The sequence below is a fragment of the Thermobia domestica genome, chromosome 10 (genome assembly GCF_964235325.1).
Source record: "Thermobia domestica chromosome 10, izTheDome1.hap1.1, whole genome shotgun sequence".
NCBI lineage: Eukaryota > Metazoa > Arthropoda > Insecta > Zygentoma > Lepismatidae > Thermobia > Thermobia domestica.
Genome location: NC_137463.1, coordinates 112,506,033 through 112,531,239, shown reverse-complemented (window position 1 = coordinate 112,531,239; position 25,207 = coordinate 112,506,033). Strand labels below are relative to the sequence as shown.

The 25,207-nt window shown below is 36.1% G+C and overlaps 1 protein-coding gene across 1 annotated transcript in view; it reads right to left on the bottom strand.

Moving 5' to 3' along the window:
• The window catches only part of LOC145661582 (uncharacterized), an 82,951-nt gene extending 58,356 nt beyond the window's left edge, over window positions 1-24,595 (bottom strand). Inside the window, exon 1 of the mRNA XM_081726900.1 lies at window positions 22,186-24,595. Coding sequence (XP_081583026.1) covers window positions 22,186-24,595 — 2,410 coding nt within the window. The remainder of the gene's footprint in view (window positions 1-22,185) is intronic.
• Between the last annotated feature and the right edge of the window lie 612 nt (window positions 24,596-25,207).

The window sequence follows — 25,207 nt, the reverse complement described above, 5'->3', positions numbered from 1 at the left end:
GGTTTATATAATCTGTGAGTATATATAGTACTTGCAAAAATAAAGCTGATTCAAAATTCTTTAGTTTACGCTCCTTATTATTCTCTTTCGAACGGCTTCAGCTATATTTATTCTTTTAGAACATAATAAAATATGTATATTCTAAACATAAATTAAACGTAACTAACAGGAAGAGACCATTCGCTTTGCACTTACTATATTGTACACTTTTGAACATCATCATTCACTTATCTTCTCTACCTTACATAAAATCCTTGTAGAAAATCATTGCGATTTACAATACTTCAAATATGTCTCTTCTAATCATGAGAGCATCTACTCGTCTTATAAATTTAACCACCTAGCCTAAAAAGAATGTTCATAGTTTCATTAGCAGAGAAACCGCTCTGAATCGATTAGGAAAATAGCCATTTATGTTCCGCATTGCATATTTCATATTTATTATTTGAGAAATTGTTCATTAATTGAGTAAACTCAAATGCTTTTTGCTAAAACGATACAAGGCTCAAAATGCAATGTGGCATGAAATGAATTTGCGATACAGAAATAATTACATTCGCCGATCCCTGATGTTCTAAATGCATAGCTTATTTATTTATTTATTTATTGTCTGAGATTCTGGTCTTTGCATTCGTAGTCCCACAATGTTAGACATATTTATTTACTTTGCAACTAATTATATGCAATCCAACGATCAACACATATCTTTATAATATTCACGTATGCGGATACCTCACCTAATGGAGGTATACACGTGAATACATTAATACATCACAAATATTTGTTTCGTTCTATTTCCCTACTTCTTCAATTAACCTCATTTTATCCACGTGTTAAATCAGCCTCTTTTATGATCGTGAAAGCATCGTTCTCCTCACATAACGGTAGTTGGATAATACATAGATTTTCCCCTTTACAATAAATTAATGTCTTCACTAAGACAATATGTTTGTTTTATTTTAAAATATTGTCTTACTAATTTAGTGCTCTGAAACGGGTCGGGTCAGCTCGGGTGGGATTGTCGGGTCGGGTGGGGTCGGGTCAGCTCGGGTCTGGTTGTCGGGTCGGGTCAGTCGGGTCAGTTCACTTTGATTAACTGAGTTTAGGTTGAGCTTAAACTCGGCTGGAGTAGAAAGCTGCTGTTTCTCACTAGCTGCCTAATTAAAAATAGCAATTTTCAATTGATTTTTATAGAAACCATAAATCTATTTTGAACGTTTGCAGCTTCCACTTGCACTTGTTTTTATGGTAATTGCTTATTTTTGTACTTGTGTGTAGTTTAATTTTTAAATGTGGAAGATTGATTTTACCAATCGACTGTAATATTAATATCTACACCAATATAGAGTCTGGATTTAGAACAAAACTAGAAGTTGTTTAAGCAAGTCCAAAAGAAAGATTGGATATGGACGACCAGGCCCAAGCAGGGCCGCGGTGGCTCAGTGGTAGAGAATTCATCTCTGGTGCATGGTGTCCATGCTTCGATTCCAGCTTGTGCTAAGTGGGCTTTGTGGTGGAGAAATGCCGTGTAGTGGGTTTTCTCGGGGTTCTCCTGTTTCCTCCCACTTCTTCATTCCACCATTACATTCATTTCTCATGATCACCATATTCCTTAGCCTCGGTGCAGAATCGAGGGACCTTAAACTGAATATTTCATTTTATTTCACCAAGCCCAAGAACATCGATACAAGAATAATATAAAGATTGGATATGCAAGACAAAGTACATAGTAATCTTGCTCTTGGCCTTGTTTTGGTAATCACCAAGTAGCGATGAGCATATTTTCTTGCTTTCCGTATAGTTTGAAAGACCATAATCAAAATCACACTTGGTCTTCATTTGTACCGATGAGGCGAGCATACTTGGCTCTTCTATAGCATGGAATACCACCAAGACTACGAAATGCAGGACCAAGACTTGACAGTGCAAGACAAAGAATAAGACGCAGTATTGATGACCAAGACCCAGGATACGAATTGTTTGAATTTCGTTTGTTGGGCTGAAAGTGATGAAATAAAATTAATACTTTATAATTAATTATCATATTGTATTTTAAAATTTTAAATTACAAACTTCATATTATGTATCTTCTTATTTGCAACTATATATACTGTAAAATACGTTTTAATTACCGAGAAAGAAAAATCAAAGTGACGCGGGTCCCGGAATCATAAGAAACTATTTTGGAATGAAAGTTGAAGGGTTGGAAAAATCACAGGTGTTCTCCCGTTTCCTCAAACTTTATCATTGTAGTTAAACGATTTTCTTTTGTCTCCATCAAGAGACTCTTGCTACTGCCTTCCGAGAAGACCCCCTGCCGTCCGAGCAGGTGAGAACGCTGACCTTGAATAAAAATTTCGTCACATAGAACTAAAGCAAGAAAAATAAATAAATTTCCCCCACGTCAGACATTGGTATCAGTTATAAAACGAAATAACCAAACCTCAAAAGTGCCAAATATTCATTAAGATGCATATACAAATCACCCGCTTGATCTAGCTAGTGTTTAACCTGTAAGACTTCGCTAAACGTGGTCCGGGTTTAATTCCTAATGGGAGTGCATTTTGGCGTTCACCCAGTGTCCTGACCATAGTGCTCTCAAACGGGTCGGGTCAGCTCGGGTCGGGTCAATCGGGTCAGCTCGGATAGGATTGTCGGGTCAGGTCAATCGGAACGGATCACGGGTCGGGTCACGTCTGTCTTCAACCCAACCCGACCCGACCCGTTGAGTGCACTACTTACTATTAATATCAACAAAATGTAGTGATCTATGAGTGAATATTTTCATACAAAATTATTCCTTTTATGCGAAATACTGGAGTAATTGTTTGGAATTTTTATTTAATAAATCACCACTCATTTTCTTCATATTTTACGAAGTATCCTCTCCGATGAACACTAATTTTAGGTTGCCACATAAGTGTTTGGTGGGGAGGGTTTCGTGCTACAGTGAATTATGACCGTCATGTCGGCCATAAGAACTCACTTATTATACAAACTGTATATTTTCGCTGAATCATCATGCAAAATTAATATTTTATTCAAATGAACGAAAAAGTTGTTTTCTTGTATTGCTCTGAACGCTTTAGCGCAGATGAGAAACCACTTCTTTTCTCTGTACACAGGTGTTCTCTAGACGGTCTGACGCCGTCAATAATACAAAGAAACCGTTCTTTATTGAACTAAATGTTTAGAGCATTAGCAGGATACTTCCAAACAGCAAACGTGTTTTTTTTCTTGAGTGAAGTTAACAATTCATGAGTTTGGCTACAAAGACTATTTTGTGCATAGTTTTCATGTAAATGATTATCAACGCTTGGAAACTTTTCTAATACGAAATTGTTACATTGCAGACCAGATGCGAGATGGACACATCGAGTCTTTATTACCTCAACCACGATGGGAACTGCGCTTGTAATCGGTGTATATTCCAGACAGAATTGTCAATCTCCACAATTGCTAATATGTATTCTTTTTATTAAACTGTTTTATATTGGACTAAGATATGCATTAGTTAAAGAGATATCCATTAGTCAAATACTGCATTCTTAAAGTTGGTCTGCAACCCTTAGTAGTCTCAACCTCGAGTTCTCTGTTTCCCATGGGACTAAAAGACGTGTTGCCAGAACTATTCTACTCCACATTATGTATTATTTTTTGTTTAATTATGCTTTATTTTTTCCTAATTATGCTTTATTGTTAATTTGAACAATTGCTTTACATTAATCGTATATAATGTATAAGATTTAATACATATTAAATATTCTAAATATCTTGATCCATTTATTAATATTTTAAGCAACCAGTTTCTTTCATATTTACTGAACTTTCTATTTAAAACACTTTAAAAGGTATGCTTTACTCGAATCAGTTCTTTTTATCACTTGTGTGCGCCTTAGAGGTGCATATATACAGAAAGGGAAAGTAAAAGATGCCACCAAAAAGTACAGAAAGTGCTCGAGTTCAAGAATTGCATATAACAATATAGTGTGGAGTTCTTGTGGACTATTCATTGTTGGCGGAAAGCTTTCTTCTTTTCCTTTTCTTCTTTTTTTCGACATCAAAAATTAATACACCGAAAAAAGAAATAAAAATTAGCTTTTCATTGTTGCATTGTTACGTTCTCAATAATTTAGCATTGTAAATATTGTTTTTTTTTAAATATTAATACACTGTTAAACTTGTAGTTGAACAAAACTTTCCAAGAAATGTGTTTTATATTCTAAATTACACTTTATGCTTTATTTTCTAAAATTATGCTTTTAAACTTAGTTTTTTCTGGACCCTTAAACAACCACAACCATGTTCAAGATACCAACCATATGCGTAAATTGCTGTTATGCTTTTAGTGCTTTCTATACTTTTGGGTTGCGCTAGTTATTAGTATCCTTTCTTTTACGACATATACTGTAAATGCGAATGCATTATATTATGAATTGGTTTAAGTTACTTTGTTAATTATGTGTGTGCGAGTACTTATAGAATCATCATCTTGCAAGTCGTATATAAACATACATATGTGCAAAAGCAAAATACAGTCAAATATTGATTTCCGAACCACTGAGGCTACCCATGTCGTATCAATTGTTTTTTATTGTTATGAATTTGCGCTTAAAGAAGACGTGAACTCTGAACCAGGTTGTTATCAACTGTTTTTTTAGGGATTGTTTCAGGACCCAGTACTCAAGGGAGACGTAAGGTAGCATAATTTTCAGTTGTGTCGGCAGTAGTTCACCACCAAAGCGCCAACCCTGTCAAATTGGTCTAAATGGAGTGGTCAGACGAAGAGTATTCTGGTAGTTGGTAGCAATTCTCCTGTAGCTAAGCTGTGGAATTCATGATGATTGGTAGAGTAACTTGGACATTAGTTCCAGGCGCGGTCAGAGGGACTTCAACGGCTAAGAAACTGCGGGATGGAAGGCAACGAGAAACCACCGCTCTATTATTCCCTAGTTTCCTGACAGCAGAAAGAGAACATACGTAAATAGTCTTTCAAAGGTCAAAATACAATTAAGGAAGTAAAATATTCCTCATTCGGATCTCCAGGTGGGGAATGACTTTTGAAGAACATAGATAAATAAAAGGATAAAAAAAACATGTAAGAGCAAACGATTTAGGATAAGGACATGGAACATACACCCTATGTTATATGGAGAGAAGTTAGAAAATCTTCGAGGGGAAAAGAGAGAAAATAATCAAGATTTGGTTGGAATTTGTGAAGTTAGATTTGAATGTAATTGGGTGTTGAACAGAGAAAGATATGCAATGTTTTACTCAGGTAATATAAAGGCTGTCATAATGGTGTAGGAATAATTCGTGGTAATCACTTGAAAGGGAAGGAAGTGAATGTAGAATGTGTTATGATTTTATGATTATGATTAGAGTTATGATTTTAAGACAAATGAAAACGATTTAGTAGTGATACAGGCATATGCACGGACGACCTCGCGTACAGTTTAAGAAGTAGAGGAAAATTATGAGAAAATAAAAGAAATTATAAGTAGGAAGAAAAGGCATGATACAAATATGTAATTGAAGTGGGAGATTTCAATGCAGTTATGGGAGAAGAACCAGAAAATATTATAATAGGCAAATATGGTTTAAGCGATAGAAATGAAAGCGGAGAGCGACTGGTCGATTTCTGTAGACAGAATTCACTAGTAACTGTGAACACGTGGTTCAGTCTACGCAAGCGAAAAATATATACATAGAAATCCGCAATGATCAGCCGAAGATATTAAATAGACTACGTTATTAATCAGAAGAGATATCCGAATAGCTTGAAGAGAGCGAAGACTCTTCCAGGAGAAGACACTTTATCTTATCATAACCTTGTGCTGACCGAAATAGATATTCAGCTGAAAAAAATATAAGAAAAGTAGAGAACAAGCTGTTAAGTACTGAAAAGCAGAAAAACGAGGAGACTTTTTGTTCAGAAATTCGAAAAAAATACTCTAACAGGAAGGGACAGATGCAGGTAGTAACAGGCGGTGGAAACATATTAAACTTTGCATACAGCAGTTAGCAGAAGAGATAGTAGGTTACCACGAACACAAAACGCCGGGTTACTGAACAGATGTTGAAAAAATGAGGGAAAGGGAAACGTGGAATCGGCTTGATACCGAAGAGGGTACAAAGATAGAGAGGGAGTTAAACAATGAGTTGCGAAAGAAAACAGACAGAGCAAGGGAAGAGTTTTACCTAAGAAAATGCAAGTACATAGAAGAATTGGAAAGAGTTGGGAATTATGAGGAAATATGCAAGGAGGGGAAATCTATGGAACTGCGGAGGATACAAGAGAGTAATACGATGACAGTAGAAAATAAGAATGAAAAAATAATGAAATAGTGAAAAATTCCATCTTAGGAAGATGGAAAAAATACGTTGAAGACTTACATGAGAATATCGATATATACTGTGACCTAGATGCTGAAGTGGAAAATGAAGTAGGCGAGTTTGATACAGAGTTTAGTATAGTTTGGGAACGAGTTTGAAAAAGCTATATTGGAGATTAGGAATAAAGGGCAACCGAGATTAAAATAATGTAAAAATCGAATTTATTAAGATGTGGCAGCCAAGGGCAAGAAAGAATTATTCTCACTGTGCAATGAAATATATGAAACAGCAGAGTGGCCAAAAAGCTTTCTGACGACGATCATGATACCGATAGATAAGAAATGGAATCCAAAGAGATGTGAGAATTATAGAACTATTAGTCCCATATCTTCGCAGTAAAAATTTTGCTTCGAATTCTGAACAGAAAGTGTATGGAAGGACAAATGCAAAAGCTCACGAGGAACAGTTCGGGTTCAGGAGAGGTAAGGGCACAAGAGATGCAGTTGGATTATTAAGAGTAATTGGGGAAAGATTTATAGGAAAACGGAAATAGGTGTACGTGATATTTATTGCTCTAGAAAAGGTTTATGACTGCTTGAATTTGGAATTGTTCTAGAAAGTTTTAAATAAAGTATTGTTGGAATGGGAAGATCGAAGACCCATAAATACTCATATATGAACCAACAAGGAAGCATTAGAGTACGGGAGAAATGTCAGAGTAGAGTGTAATTGAAAGGGGCGTGCGACCGGGATGTTGTCTCTCGTCTACATTATTTAGTATATCTCTAGAAGAAATAGTAAAAAAAAGTCTACAAAATGAGGAAGGTATTTCAGTTGGATGTGGAATGAATAGGTGAATAAACTCTGCAAATTATATAGTGTTTGTTGCAGAATCTGAAAAGAAAATCAATAAAATGTTAGAATACAAATAAGGATAGCATTAGCGAAAGAAGCCTTTAGGAGAAAGAAAATATTACTTTGTGGGACCTTCAAAACCGACTTGAGAAAAACACTTACGTGGAGTATTGTATCGTATGGATCAGAAATATTAACATTACCCAAAAATGATGAAACATGAGTGGAAGCTTTCGAAATGTGGGTGTGGAGAATAATAGAGCTAATTAAGTGGGTAGAGCGGAAAATGAATGAGAGTGTGTTAAAAATGTTGGATCAAAGAATCAGTTTAGTTATTATTAAGAAGACAAAGAGAAACTGGTTGGGACATTGGATAAGGTAGAACTATATCATGAGAGACGTGCTAGAGAGTGTGGTACCAGGTAAGAGAGGAAAATGCGAAGTAGACTACAATTAATGGACATATCAAAACAGAAAAATCGTTCGTGAAGACGAAGACGTTAGCGCTAGACCGTGGAGCATGGAAGCTTCTCAGTTGAGCAAATGGCCTGCCTATAATGGCAGAATATATATGATAATGATTTTGATTACAAATCATATTTCTCAACTTTCTGTTATAAGTACAAAAAGCATTGACTTATGTATAGTAGAAGACTGGGTAAAAAGTTATTTTGAGAGAAAATTTGAAAAATGAATTTCCAGAATCTCTAAGGAAAGAAAAGAAACGTTTTTTGAAAAGCTACATGTAAATGATAAGTAGTAAGTTATATTATTTATGTTCAAAGTATGCTGAAAATGACTCAAGTAAAATAATCGTTAAGCGATGCAGGCTTTAGAATAGTAAAAGAAATGTTACAGTAGAAACTTTTGACTACAGATACTAATATACAAACTAATATAGGAACCACCTACAACTATGTCGAAAATTGAGCTTTCTTGGTTTTGATATCCTCATGACCTATATAAATGTTATATTTGGTTGTACATTTTAAAAATATAAGAAGAGTCCAGTGGAAACAGAGGGATGTCCACTTTTGTGGGAAATTTAGATTTTCATGCCATCTTGTAGAGCACACTGAGTAGTTTCATTCAATATATCAAAAAGCGGGAAAACGTTTATGGTTAGCCTGCTATAGCGGTTTAAAAAATCCTTGGAAAATCGAAAGAGGGGGTACTGTCATCACTTACAGTTGAAAAGGGGGATGCCGATTTTTGGACAAACTTTAGATTTACATTTAAGCAATGTTAGTTAGTCATTTATACAACGTTGTCTATCAGGTCAAAAAGTCAATAAACCTTTGTACAATACTTGTTCTCCTTGCCCTACTCTCCGATACTTGCGACTGATTCGAGGTTAGAAGTACATTTCTAAAATTTTAATTGTACATTAAAGTACTATATTAAATTGGTTGACAACCGTTTGAATAGGAAGCTATGATCAACACGAGAATTATTAGTATGATTTATAAGATCTTTTAATTTTTTCTAAAGGGAAGGTGTCTATCTCGGAACAAAAATAGCAGGATCTGCAAGTTTTGAAAGTTTTATGCAGCCCAGATGCTCAAACCTTGTACATTGACCTCCCATAGTAGTAATTAGCGGAGTAAAAACGAAAAGAACGACAAAAGAAGAAAACAATTTAGTTTTATTTTTTAATAATTTAAACAGCAATCACATTTTTCCATTGTTTTGCCTGCAATAAACTCCTTTTTCTCCAGTATAAACCACCTCATGTCAGTTTTTTCTATATTTTTACTTACAGTTATATACATTGAGCATATGATTTTGCAACTTAGTATCTAATATAATAACGAACAAGTAAACCAAATTTGAAGCATTTTCCACAATTAGCTTAGAAAATAAAATGTTTTTGAACTTTAAAAATCGATTCCTGAAAAAATAGTAGAAATGGACATACCCCCTTTTCCCTTGACTCTTCATATTGGAATGAAATTATATTAATGTATAAATTTATGTATAGTAGATTATTTTAATTTATAATTATTGCGAAAACAGAATACTCAGTAATATTCGTGTGCATAATACAAATACATACTGTTGATGTTTTCTTTATAAGATGGAGGTTTACTCATCTGAAAATGTGAAGTATGTCGCCGGGCTGTATCGTAAATCAAATATTGTGTTTGTCCAGGACATACGTTGGCAAATTTGTTATTAGAAACCTGATTGCTTAGTACCACTCCTATTCGCGTTGTGATTAATGTGATCCTCACATAGAACGCTTTTAACTTTCTTATCAGATTTCTTGAATTGGCGGCAAGATATTTCATTTCAGGCAAATAGTAGTTTGATTGCTAACCTAAGGTCAGTGCTTCTCCAACTATGATATAAGGTAGTTGGACACAAAGAGTTCCAAAATACAGTTATTATATAGATGCATGAAGAGAGTTGAACTCATAACCAATAGTCATCTTACAATCTTGGTCGAGCATTCCTCGATTCGATTTCCGGTGGATACACTCGGAGAAAAGAACTGGTGTATAAATTGTTGCTGCTCTGCAATCCAACATCTTGATTTTTAAAATTTTGCCCCAGAAAAATATTGAGAAAACCACGGAAGAGAAATATGTTCTGGGATGATCCTCAAACACTTAAGGGAAATCAGACAAATTAGTGACAGACCATACTACTCTCATTATAAACCACAGTGCATTGAATAACGAGGTAAAGTACCGCATTTTTCTTATGAAAAATTTGCAATATTTCCACTCTTCACATGTGACTAAAGAAAATTCATAATGAACATAACACTCAGAAGGGTGGCATAAGCTTTCTAATTGATCCCTCAATTAATAAGATCACAATTGATATTTGTAAGATTGTTATAGTGGCACATTACTCCTCACGATAAGTCTTGACGAAATAGGATTTTCGAATTACGGGTTTTGCAATTGAAAGCTGAAGGAATTTTCTCAATCGAGTTTGTTAATGGAGTCAATCCACTGCAGTTTAGGAAGATGGTTCAACTTTTGACTTCTGTCAATTCACATATCTCTTGAACGTAACAGAAATTTTCAATTCTGTTCTTTGTAATATATAGCAAGAGAAGTTACCTTTGTCAAATTGGTGATAGAGTGAATCCCTCGAAGTTTAAGAAGACAGGCGCTACTTATTTACTTTTAGTATCACTCTTCTTACTGTCTTAATAATTGCTTATTTGCTTATAATAATTTCAACGATCTATCAGGGGTAATTGAAACCAGAACCGTGTTCATAAGGCAAACGTGCTAACCACTAGAGCAGCGGGAAAGGACTGTTGCAAGAAGTGATAATGGTCGCCACTAAATTACAGTCTTCACAACGTTTCGAACTATGTGCGTAAATTATGCATTTGGAACTTTTGTAGTTAGGAAATCCTAAAATTTGTGTAGTTGGGTTATATATATGGAACTAATGTTGAAAATTAAAACGAAATAGTGAATATTAATGAACTAAATGTATGACTTGTGGAACTCGGAGATACAATGCCGAGTTCACCAAAGCTCTTCATTGACTTTTGTCCTTAGTCACCTGGATGCAGTTTCTACTTTGTATTTCTGTTTCTGTGAGATCCATCTTAATACTGTCCTTTCATCTGCACATAGGTAGTCTTTATGGCCATTTCCTTGGGAATTATGTAGCATTCACAGAGGGATTCAGAATGTAGAGATTCATTTCAGGCCGAATCGGATGGAAAATGAAAAGTGCGAAAAATGGGAGAATTCGTACAAAAGCTACGCATAGAGTGTTTGCACAGAAGAAAACTCATGTAATTCGAATTTTATGATAATTATTAGGTTCATGTCTCATATAGCTTCACTGCTGAACGTTTATCACGTCTGTAACTGGACAGCTATGTTTCGTTGAATGTAAAGGCTTTATTTCTGCAATAAATAAATAAGAATCGTATTGTGTGGCTCTTATTGTCTTAATAACATACTGTTATTGATTTAGAGACGATGCTTAAAATAAGTGAACGACTTTGCAAGATTTGATGAGAATGATAAACATGACTGAATTCTAAGTTGAATATCAACTTTCTAATAGCATCATTTCGTTGAGTTTCAGGGAACAGATTTACGGCAAGTTGAATTCCACGCACACGTTACTTTTCCCCCACAAAGTTTACTTGACGCGAGTTAGGATGGAACCAAGGACCCATACACAAAAATTGAACTCTCTACCGCTGATCAACCTCTTCCCTGTTTCGTGGTAGGATGAAAGACATAGAAATTCGGTACTTGTTTCCCGATGAATTATTATTTTTAAGATAAGCGATGGTAAGAAAAAAGATAAAAGGAGAGGCTTTCGGATACACATTTTAATGGGGATCACAATACGTCTCGGGAATCGATACCAAAGCAAGGTATAAGATGTGTAAAATTAGCTCTTCTGTGGTATAAGTGTATCTCAGAATCACATAAGCACTTGAATCATTTTTTAAAACAACACAATATAACGTTTATTATCTTAACAGATAATGTAAATTATTACTGCAATATATATTGTTCAAATTGTTCCAATGCTTTATTACCGTTTCGCATCTCAGTAGTAGATTCATATACACTTATCGCTCATATTAATGAGGCAGTCTGGCGATATTTTCAACATTTTAGCAGTTTGTAATACATGGACGGTTAACAGTTTGAAGAATGGATACACCTTTTTTCCGTATAGTAATGATCTTGTAAATGACACAGAAAAAATACGATAATATATGCAGCTATTAATTACTCAGCTTTGTAAATGGACTAGAGAAAATGACATAATAAATGTATTCCGGTTAAAAATGCTAATTGGACAAGCAGAATACAGAAAGACCTTTAGGAAATAAAATATGCAGATCATACACGTAGAACAAGGTAATATATTGTTGGATTCATTTATATGCATGATATGTAATGCGGCAAGTGAGGCTGGTCGTTGGAGTGATTGAAAGAAAACGATGGAACGTTCCAATTCTTTTCTCAAGGTTATTATCGTTGGAATAGGGGAAAGAACACTCTCGAAACTTCTGGAAAGATTCAAGGATATAAAAATAACGATTTATTTGCATGATTTCTACAACGTATAAGAGATAAGAAACGCAAGTATACTGTTGGAAGAACAAAATTGATACATAGAAGGCACTGGAAGAGAAACTAACACTGAAAGAGAGAAGTTATTGTAGGGACTAACTTTGTAGTTTTCTTGTATTATACTCGTTCATTTTTATATGGGAAACGGACATTGGAAAATGAAATACATGTAAAACATATTGTAATTAACGGGAGTATAAGGGGACGAAAGTGTTTGTTTTAATCGGAAAATGATTGCGGATTTTTCGGCATTGAATATCATATGACACGGTGTACTTTTATGGAAATATAATTTGACTAAGATACAATGTAATGTCAAATTGTCCCTAACGTACATTACGTGTTATTAACTATATCATCTTTACTAGTATGTATGAACTTAAAGGAACATCTAGTTTTGTGTAAAGAGTTTCAAAAAGTATAATTCTCCAATAACTGCTACAGTACGTTTCTTTCATGGTAAATAGACATTAAATAGCGCTGATCATAAAAATAAGTCACTTCTGAAACTAAATGCTTTTGCTCATTCAAAGTGTATTTTTAGTTTAAACATTGCGTGTGGAGTTCTCCCGTTTCCTCCTACAACCCTCCGTTTCCACCAAATTATAAATGCGTACTTTATTAATCACTCTCCTTTATCCAAAATATAATACATAGAAAAGCTGTGGTGGGTACGCAATACAGCGTACACCTCTGGTGCTTGGGGTCCTTAATTCAATACCAGCTCGCGCCCAATAAGCTTTGTGATAAACAAACATGCTGTGCGTGGTTTTTCTCGGGGTTCTGTAGTTTCCCTACTTTCTTCCTTTCCGTAAATTACAAAATGTGTACCTTACTTAACCGACTCCTTTAGCTTAGCCAGTATATTCGTTGGATGTAAAACTTAAAATAACTTATATTTCGATATTTCAGTATTCAATATTCATATCAAACATTATCCAATATTTTCGATATTTCATACAACTAAGATTCGAAGGTTTCATTAAATCCATATTTTAAGACCAATCTGTAACTCCTTTACGTTAAAAACCTCAGCTATGTTTAAACAACGAACAATTCACGACAATAGGTTTTATTCTCCAGTGTTTCTATTAATTATAAAAGTTTCTATTTGCTTCATGAACTAGAAAATAAAAACAAAACTGCAGTTAGTTACCGAATCACAACTTTTCAAATTACAAAAATATTATATTCAACGTAGCACTAACGTTCTCAACTATATTGGCTTTTCATGTGAGAAAGCCATGGTTCGATTCCCGGTGCGGATTCAGCTAACTACCTATACAATAGAAGTACGTTCATACACAGTAAAAATATACCATTTATAACTGAAATAGTGTACAATGTAAGCAAAAGGATTAGCGTACGGTTTGGAGCAATCATGTCAAAGAAACGACAAGTACACTGCATTTTCCGAGTGGTTACGGAAAACAGGACTTGGTGAAAGGGTTATTAAATAGTGTTTAAATTAGAAGGAATCAGTTTCAACTGAGATATAATTTATTAGAACAATTAAATCAACGGACAACACTTACAAATCTCTAACAACTAACAAACCGATTCCTTTGTGAAATTGCTCCGCAATCACAGTTAAATGTCGGAAGGCAAAAATTAGCTATTTTCTCACAATTCATTCAATTTCAAATAATTTATATTAAATTTGGAAGTTTCGTTTAGTTTCAAAATCTCACTTAAATATAGATTACCAAATCTAACACTAATAATTAGATGCCCTTTAGATGTAATAGGAGTCGGGGCCATTCCCAAGTGGGTGACCAATACTCACCTTATCGTTCACCGAAAAGATACAAATAAAAAGGTTCTAAATTTAGAATTAGTGAATATTAATCACGCACTCACAATGCTCCCGGTTCCTTATACAAACCACTATACACTTTCCTCTTTTAACTTCTCATCTTCACGACACAATTTCGAAACAATTTCACTATCAAAACTATTACATATTGACTGGGTAAATTACCTTGTATAACTGCAAGGTTCGATAGGTCAATTTATCAAACGTAAGTTCGTAGGTGGCAGCACTATAAATTATAGCAGCAATGTTCATCAATGTTTCCAACTCTTGATCGGTCTCTTTTGACTTTTCTTCATTATGTTTCAGGTTCTCCACCTGGGACAACTCTGGTTCAAATCAAGGCAGTGTCATGGCTCCCTACCCAATATAACTTCCTTCTTAACATATAATTTATAAATACTAGTTATACGTCTAACACAATTCATAGCTATATATATGAGTAACAACACCTGCTAAGCAAAAGATTTATCATACGGTTTTTCACGTGGAAGAGCCCTGGTTTGATTCCCGGGGGCGCATTCTGCTAAATTTCTGTTCAATATAATTTATATATACCTTCTATGTCTTACACAATTCATATCTATATATAAGTAACAAGTTCGCACTGCAAGCAAAAGGTTTAGCGCACGATACTCCACCTGGGAGAATAGTAGTTGGAGTCCCGATGCATTGAATAACCTAGATTCCCTCTAACCTGAATATTACATTATATTGTTTCTTAGTCAAATTATATTTCCATAAAAGTACACCGTGTCATATGATATTCAATGCCGAAAAATCCGCAATCATTTTCCGATTAAAACAAACACTTTCGTCCCCTTATACTCCCGTTAATTACAATGTTTTATATATATATTTCATTTTCCAAGGTCCGTTTCCCATATAAAAATGAACGAGTATAATACAAGAAAACTACAAAGTTAGTCCCTACAATAACTTCTCTCTTCCAGTGTTAGTTTCTCTTCCAGTGCCTTCTATGTAACAATTTTGTTCTTCCAACAGTATACTTGCGTTTCTTATCTCTTATACGTTGTACTAATCATGCAAATAAATCGTTATTTTTATATCCTTGAATCTTTCCAGAAGTTTCGAGAGTGTTCTTTCCCCTATTCCAACGATAATAACCTTGAGAAAAGAATTGGGACGTTCCATCGTTTTCTTTCAATCACTCCAACGACCAGCCTCACTTGCCGCATTACATATCATGCATATAAATGAATCCAACCATATATTACCTTGTTCTACGTGTATGATCTGCATATTTTATTTCCTAAAGGTCTTTCTGTATTCTGCTTGTCCAATTAGCATTTTTTAACCGGAAAACATTTATTATATATCATGTTCTCTAGTCCATTTACAAAGCTGAGTAATTAATAGCTGCATATATTATCGTATTTCTGTGTCATTTACAAGATCATTACTATACGGAAAAAGATGTATCCATTCTTCAAACTGTTAACTGATCATGTATTAGGAACTGCTAAAATGTTGAAAATATCGCCGAACTGCGTCATTAATATGGAAGATAAGTGTATATGAATATACTCTCCGTATCTAATTGGCACTTTATGACACGATCTTCCTTAACATTATGATAGGAGCTGACACTCATCTTTACTATGTGTGTTCTCGGGAGGGATAGACAAAAATGTTAGATATGAAGTCCTATTTTTCGCATAGTTCGCGTCTCACTTTAAGTACATTCTGTTTCTTATACAAGTTCATTAGTTCGTAATGCATTACGTACGCTTATATCCAGTGCTGTAACATTGATTAACCTTATCCATGAGCTCTTATCGGTGTATGTGATCTTTATTCTAGAAGAAAAGATAGTACTTCATTACGTTGAAATTTTATATTGATTGAAACTTAATTGTGAATAGTAATTCGAGCTATCTGTATCTATTTTCTCTTACTCGTCAAAACTACGGTGTAAAGTAGTTCAAGCGTTAAAGCTTTGACTTCGTATTCGGGAGATCGTGGGTTCGATTCCCGCTGCCGACCATCCTGACTGGGGTATTTCAGGGTTTTCCTCTGTCCTACTAGCCAAATGCCGGAGTGATACCTACTAAACAGGCCTTGGCCGGCACCTTCTCAAATCCTTCACATTGTTATTGCTGTTGTTAGATATCTAGTTTAGAAAAACCTCTGACAAGGGAACCTTCCGAAAATGATAGTTGCAGTGAAAGATGTGGCCTATGCCAATTAAAAGAGCTGTAACAGAGATGTTCATTCCCAAAAAATTAGCTGCCCATAGCAATAGGTTCAAGAAATATAAAGGGTGGAAGTTCGGGAAACAGCAAGGTTGGACAAGGGGGAAAAGTGCAAATTCCGCAAAAAAGGGGGACACGACAAAATACAATGCTGACAGGTGATGTATAGAAAGAGACTTGTCAGAATAGGGAACAAATGAACTCCACCAGTGGGGTTAACAGTGTTGCCAACTGCAATGAAAAGTACAGGTTTTGCAAAGAGCACTATATGAAGTGAGTGCAATATTCAGGGTCAACCTGTCATGTAGAATACAAGATATGGCGTGTATAATCAGTGGTACAATCTAATAAAAGAAAATAGAAAACACAGAAGTACGAAAAATACGGAAAAGACGGAGTTGGCCATAATGCGCCACATTTGATCACGAGCTGTGCATATTAGAATAAACAAAACAAGAAGCACCGACTATGCAGGAAACCGACGTACCTAGAGTCGAAAAGAAAAACGAGTTCCAAAGTTGGCAACACTGACCATGAAAATCCAGACAATTCTAATGTAGTTAGGCCACTCGCTTCACAAAAAGAAAATTCCGGCAACAGGCATCACTCGGAATGCATCAATGCTAGACTGATTGAGGCAATGTCAAGTCGGGGAACTTGAAATGGTTGGGTTGAGCCAACAACCGATAATAGAAGTAGTGAACATTATGTCATGGTTGGGTCGTATGTGGGAATATACAGGGTGTCCCACCAAACTTTGTGACCTGAAAGATTTGCGAAAGGAACAAAAATGTGACGGATCCAGTTGTGCACGAATGTACCAATGTCAGGGGGTAATAAAAGTCTGTGAGAAGCAAGTGCCCTAGGGTCCCCATCATAGGGCCCCAGGAGGCAACTTCAAACTTTCAAATGGCAACAGGGACCGAGTGGTAACTCTCTCGATAGATCATGGAATGTGCAACAACACCTATAGGAAACATTTGCTATATGAAGCATGTTTTTTCAAAATAGCCGCCACAAATATATGTTGTGTCTTAACATGGCATCGAACATTGTGATCTCGAATTGCTGCGAAGCGATAATAGATGTTGCAAATCCAATTGCACAGGAATGTACTCATGTCGAGGGCCAAGAAAACTTTGTAAGAAGCAAGTCCCCAGGCCCCCATCATAAGGCTTGAGCGGTCAACCGCAACATTTCAAATGAGAACAGGGGGCGGATGATATTTCTCTGGATAGATACAACACCACCTATAAGAAACATTTGCTATATGAAGCACGGGTTTCAAAATGACCGCCAAAAATGCACGTTGTTCTTGTCACCGAGCAGATATTTTGGCGGCCATTTTGAAATCCCATATAGTAAATATTTCTGATATGCGTTGTTGCATATTCCAAGATTTATCGAAAGAAATATAACTTGACCGATGGTGCTATTTGAAATTTTGAAGTTGGCCCCTGGGACCCTATGATGGGGAACTTGGGGGTACTTGAGTCTCACAGAAGTTTGTCGCCCGCTGACATGGGTACATTCCTGCACAACTGGGTGTGTCACATTTTTTCGCTTTGAAACTATTTCAGTAGCAGAGTTAGGTGGGACGCTCTGGATATATCATATAGGCGGTGATAGTACTGCAGACAGCAACACACAGCAGATCAAGCCTTTGATTATGTTTGCTTTCTACAGGTGTGTATATGTGATAGAAAGACTACAAAAGGTTCCGACACCTCTAGAGTATTGTTTCGAGACATTCACAGGCGATCATTGTGACGGATTAGCAGTATTCCGCTGTGCTCACTGCAAATGTATCTTCTGTTTGGACCATTGTCCATCGAACAATTGCACGTACAATGTGGACGAGCATGTACAAATGATGCGAAGGCTAATGCCTGTTGCCGGAATTTTCTTTCTGTGAAGCGAGTGGCCTAACTATATTAGAATTGTCTAGATTTTCATGGCCATTGTTGCCAACTTTGGAACTCGTTTTTCTTTTCGACTCTAGGTACGTCGGTTTCTTGCATAGTTGGTGCATTCTTGTTTTGTTCATTCTAATATGCACAGCTCGTGATCAAATGTGGCACATTATGGCCAACTCCGTCTTTTCCGTATTTTTCGTACTTCTGTGTTTTCTATTCTCTTTTGTTAGATTGTACCACTGATTATACACGCCATATCTTATGTTCTACATGACATATTGACCCTGAATATTGCACTCACTTCATATAGTGCTCTTTGCAAAACATGTACTTTTCATTGCAGTTGGCAACACTGTTAACCCCACTGGTGGCCTTCATTTGTTCCCTATTCTGACAAGTCTCTTTCTATACATCACCTGTCAGCATTGTATTTTGCCGTGTTCCCCTTTTTTGCGGAATTTGCACTTCCCCCCTTGTCCAACCTTGCTGTTTCCCAAACTTCCACCCCTTATATTTCTTGAACCTATTGCTATGGGCAGCTAATTTTTTCGGAATGAACATCTCTGTTACAGCTCTTTCAATTGGCATAGGTCACATCTTTCACTGCAACTATCATTTTCGGAAGGTTCCCTTGTGAGCTGTATCTGATGATTGTTAAATAAAAAATAAAAAGCATGCGATTCTTTGTAGTTTTCTTTTGTATTAATTTTCGTAGTTTTGCTGCAACATGAAGGATTGAATAGTCAAATTTCTTTTCGCTGTGCGACATTAAATTTTGGATCCTTTTTTAAGGCTACCTTTCATAAAAAAGACACCTGAACTTTAGAGGTAGAGTATGCTAAGTCACTTTTGGCCGGTTTTTCGCTTCTCCTGTAAAAGTACGAAATTATCACTTGATTTAGATTATCAGATATAATAAAATATTCACCATCATCATAATCAATCGTTACCAATCCACTGCTGGATGAAGGTCTTTCCAAGTCTTCACAACTATTTATCTTTGACAATTATTTTCCAGGTTACTCCCCAGTGGTTCTAGATTTCGTCATACCTTCTTGTATGCGGACGTCGCCTAGGCTCATTTGTCTCGTGGTATCCAGTCTAGAGTTGTTTTTATACATTGATTATAATTTCTTCTTGGAATATGTCCTGCGCATGCTCCAGTCCATGTTAAAAATTATTTGATTAGTACCAGTCATAGTAGTCAAATCATATTTGAGCTACAAATAGTTCAAATTCCCTACTTTCGGAGCAACGTCACACTACTTTTTGAGCTTCGGCTCTGGCTAGACGGAATCAATGATTTAATCAATATAATGTGAGGACTCCAGATTTGGTCTAGCGGCTAACACGCTTGACTTCGGTTCGCGTGGCCATAGTTCGATTTCCGGTTGGGGTACATTGGACGATTGAAGTCGTTTGGATTCCACTATAGTCACTAGCTCCACATCTCATTTTGCCGCCATGGCAAGACGTGGGACATTAAACTAGAACAAACCAAACCAAAAAAAAAAAAAAAAAAACACACACACACACAATGGGTATTACTAACTGTAAGTTCTTCAATAATTGCATATTGATACATGGCATTGATCGAGTTTGAGATGTTCGGAGATCAAACTAAAACAAGTGAAATATAATTAGTGTGCAATTAGAACGTTTTATTAACTACAGTTTTAATGTAAAATGTACACCAGGCCTAAGGATTAGGGGGAACAATTAGTATTACTGAAAGGTTTTCAGTTATATTGAAGTTCAGTTACAATATGCATTTACATGTATTGCTGGAACGAAAACTTTGACATTAACATTATTGGTAGCCCAAGGAGTACGAAACACGTCGTCTTTTGCAATTCTTAGCATAACATATTACATGATTATCGTACAGATTATGATCATTTTCATGTATTATTTTTTGATCACAGTGTATATCAGAAAAAAAGAAAGAGATTGTATGTGTTCTAATAAATATAAACATAGCTCCATCATATTTTATAATCTTCGCACATTTCTGAACATATTTTTTTCTTTGTGTATAAGACACAGATTCTTTACATAGTCCCTGGTTTGATCCCGATGAGGACACTCGATAGAAAAAGTATAAAAATTTCTCAGATCAAGCATCCTGAGTGAGTTTTCCCGGGGTTTTCCTCGTTACACCAGACAAATTGTTCTATCTTTTGTTGAATAAATGTTCACAAAACGGCTTAATTGTGATGAATGAATAAATGTTTATTTGCACTAACTACACAACAACTGAAACACTTACAACTTACTGTTATATTGTCTTTTTTGTACGAATTCCGGAGGACCGTCTTGTATGGATCTCTTGGTGCTCAACTTGCTGACACTCACACACACCTTTAAAAACAAAAAAGAAACGTTATGCAAATATAATGACAATGATACAAACTCACAATAAAAGTCTCTACATTCTCCCCTCTCTTGATTGAACCAAGTCAATCAACTTACACACAATCCACATGATCATTTTTTGGTAAAGGTACAATTTTAGTAATTGGTCTCTTAACAGTCCCTGTCTTACACTTTACACTCACTACTCTCACTAGTCCATCTTTTCCCGGAAACACTTGTTGAATGACACCTAATTTCCATGACAATGGAGGAGAATTGTCTTCTTTGCTTAGAACCACATCTCCAATAGAAATATTAGGTTGTTTTGTTGTCCATTTTCTTCTCTGCTGGAGTTCATGTAGATAATCTTGAGACCATCTTTTCCAAAAATGCTGCTTCATCTTCTGAAGGTGATTCCATCTTGATAATCGGTTGGTCGGAATGTCCACTAGATCTGGTTCAGGAATGCTCATCAAAGGCTCACCAATAAGGAAATGTCCTGGCGACAAAAATGAAGGATCATCGGGATCATTGGATAGAATGGTGATTGGTCTTGAATTCAAACAGGCTTCTATTTGTGTTATAACTGTGTTGAGTTCTTCAAATGTCAAAATTGTGCAACCTACTATTCTTCTTAAATGAAACAAATGACTTCACTGCACTTTCCCAAATGCCTGCAAAATGACTTGCTCTGGGTGGAATGAAATGCCATGTAAATCCTTCTTGCACTGCAACATCTTGAATTGAGTTTTGAAATTGTTGTGAACTGAGTAGTTGTTGAAGCTCCTTAAGTTCTCGCTGAGCTCCAATGAAATTGGTTCCGTTGTCACTATAGATGTTCGAAAATTTGCCTCTTCTGGATACAAATCTTCGAAGAGCTGCTAAAAATGTTTGGCTACTCAAATCACTCACTAACTCCATATGAATCGCTTTGGTTGCTAAGCACACAAATATTGCAACATACGCCTTTGTCACTTTACGAGATCTAGTTCCTTGCTTAATCATTAGGGGACCGGCGAAATCCACCCCTACGTGAATAAAAGCTCGAGCTGGCTGTACTCGTGCTGATGGTAATTGACCCATGAGTTGTTCTGAGGCTGACGCTTTCAATTTAAAACAAACTAGACACTGATGAATGATAGATCGAACGACTTGTTTAGCTCGTGGGATCCAATATTTTTGCCTCAATGATGAAATCAATAACTGCGGTCCAGCATGTAACAATCTTCTATGTTCCGCTTCAATTATCACTTTGGTGAGATGCTCTTTAGGTGGTAAGATGATCTGATGTCGGCTATCATACGGTAAGTCGGAGTTTTTTAGTCGTCCTCCCACTCGTAGCAACTGTTCATTATCTATAAATGGATACAAAGATTTAAGTTCACTTTGGGATGAAACTTGGCCTGATGAAGCTAAGTCCTTGAATTCTTGCGAATAACTGATCTGTTGAATTAACTTAATGCATTGTTGTAAAGTATCACCAATTTCAGTAGTGGAAATAGTTCCTACTTTCTTCTCGTTGTGATTTTTACAATTGTAAATAAAACGACGACACAAACAAATAACTCGCAATAGTTTCCACAATGATGAAAATTTTTCCAGAAAGCTTATGTCACCTTCATAACTGGCTAAAGATATGGTCGTTACTTTCCTTTCTTCTGGAACATCTTCGTCTACCACTTCTGATTGTTCGGGCCATGCAGATGATTCAAGCCATGCGGGTCCATGCCACCAAATATCTGCTTCCTTCAACTGTTTCGGATCCATTCCCCGTGTAATAATGTCAGCTGGATTGTCCATTGACGACACATGATGCCACTGGTTGACTGATGTGATCTCCTGTATCTCTGCAACTCTGTTTGCCACGAACTCCTTCCATCTGGCAGCTGGAGATGATATCCATGCAAGCACTATTTTTGAATCGGTCCAGAAGTAAGTACTATTCACTGAAATGTTTAATATCGGAATTATTTTCCGATACAGCCTGCTCAAAAGTACTGCCGCACAAAGTTCAAGTCTTGGTAACGTTACCTTTTTAATAGGAGCTATTCTCGATTTAGAACCCAAAAGTTTAACAGTAGTTTTGCCTGAAATGTCCACAGTTTTAACATAAATGCAACAGCCGTACGCAAGTTGACTGCTGTCAGCAAACCCATGTATCTCGACATGAACATAATTCTTCAATACTACACATCTATCAATTAGTATTTCGTTAACATTTGGAAGATGATGACACAGGTCTAACCATTGCTGATAGAGCTCTGATGGTATTTGATCATCCCAATTGATCTTATGGATCCACATTTGTTGTAAGAAAATCTTGAACGGAGTAACTACAGGGCTTATAAGTCCTAAAGGATCAAATATTTTTGCTATGGTCGAAGTCACTTGACGTTTGGTTGGTATGTTGGTCGTGAGACATTCTTTAACTGACTTGTTGGTGATGAGAAGCTTATCTGATGCAGGATTCCACGATAAACCCAATGTTGAAACACCTGACTCGGACTCAAATTCAAACGGTAAGTTAATTTCCCTATGTTCTTCTGGCACTGCTTCCAACAATGCTGGCTCGTTCGAACACCATTTTCTTAAAGTAAACCCACCGCTTTGCAATAATTGAATAAGTTTTTTCTGAAGCTTTAACGCCTGTTCAACGTTGTGGCATCCTGAGCTTACATCATCCATATAAAAATCACGTTCCAATACTGTCGCTGCTTGAGGATATTTACTTCTTTCTTCTTCCGCCAACTTTCGAAGACACGCCGTCGCCAAATATGGTGATGATGCTTCACCATATGTGACCCGCTGCAACTCATAAATCTTGACTGGTTCCACTGATGAATATCTCCACAGAATTCTTTGAAGTCCAATGTCATCTTCATGAACTTTAATCATTCGATACATTGACTGAATATCCGCCGTAAAAGCAATAGGAAAGGTTCGAAATCTCGTGACAATTGAATGTAAATCTTGCTGGATTGTTGGTCCTGTCATAAGTATGTCGTTTAATGAAACCCCCGTTAAAGTCTTTGCAGAAGCGTCGAACACCACTCTTAGCTTTGTTGTGGTACTGGATGGTTTCAATACTGCATGATGTGGCAGATAACATTTCATACCACTATCTTCATGTTCTTCTTTCACTGGTTTCATATGATCTAATTCTTCATATTCCCTCATAAAGTTACAGTACTGCTCGTTAATTTCTGGACACTGCTGCAACCGTCTTTCTAGCTGGTAAAATCTACGGAGAGCTAAATTATATGATTCCCCTAATGGTTTATGGTTTGGCTTAATTGGCAGACGTACAACGAATCGACCACTGCTATCTCTGGTAGTGTTTTCCTCAAAGTGTCGTTCGCATTGCCTTTCTTCTTGAGTCATGACTGTTGAATGTATAGTTTCGAGCTCCCAAAATGTCTGTAACTGTCTATCAAGGTTACTTTCTTGCACAAAAAATGACACTTGTGGTATACTAGAATCTCTTGTTGTAGGAACTTTACCCGCTAAAATGTACCCAAATTCAGTCTCTTGTACTACTGGATAATTCCCTGGTCTAGTTAGTTTATGTGATCGCAAAATGTCCAAAAACACTTCCGCGCCTAACAAAATGTCAATAGTATCTGGTTGGTGAAAGTTAGGATCCGCATACACTATGTCTGTCGGCAAGTTCCAATCCACATGATCTATTGGCCTACTTGGAATGTTATCTGTTATTTTGAGCAAAACTAAACAGTTTACATCAATTGCCAATTCACGAATTCTTGATTCTATATGTACATCTACACAATGCTTTGTTTCACTAATCACACTATTAATACCTTGAATTGGAACTCGGTGTTTATTTTTAGGTAGACGCAACCTTTGAACTAAATCTTCAGTTACAAAATTACTTTGACTGGCAGAATCTAATAATACTCTACATGGATGTAATTTACCATTTGCATCTCGTACATTTACTATAGCAGTAGATAACATAACAGTAACATTTGGTTTTCCCTTGAAAATGCAATAAGAACCTTGTGTCATATTTTCCCTATTCGTATTAGAATGACTCGAAAAATTTCTTGATTGTGAATTAGCAACACTGGTTTTCTCATCTGATTTTGACATTACGTCATAATGCAGCAAGGTATTATGCCTTTTGGAGCATCGTTTACAGCCACCTGATCTGCACGTCTTTACCTTACATTCTTTTTTGAGACAATTGAAACACAATAAATTACCTCGAACATAGTCTTGTCTTTCTTTTGCTTCAGCGTTTAAAAATGCAGGACATTCAAACAACTGATGTATTAGGTTTTGTTTACAAAAGTTACAGAAAGACTGAGTTGTTGTCACGTATGATTTGGTTGTTTTTTCTTTTTGTTTTGGTTCAGCACTCTGTCTATTTTTATCGCCCCTTGACCTTGACACCACTTCCTGCGATGGTGTATTTTTTATAGTTTCAAATGCTTGACACCTACGTTCCAAGAAAGCAAAGAACTCTGATAAGGGAGGGAAAGAATGATCTGTGATTTGTAACTCCCACGCACGCCTAGTGTTACTGTCTAATTGAGAAACGAAATGTTGAACTAACAAAACCTCTTCTAGTGGTGTCTGCAAATCTAAAGCTCGTAATGCATTCAAGTTACTAGTACC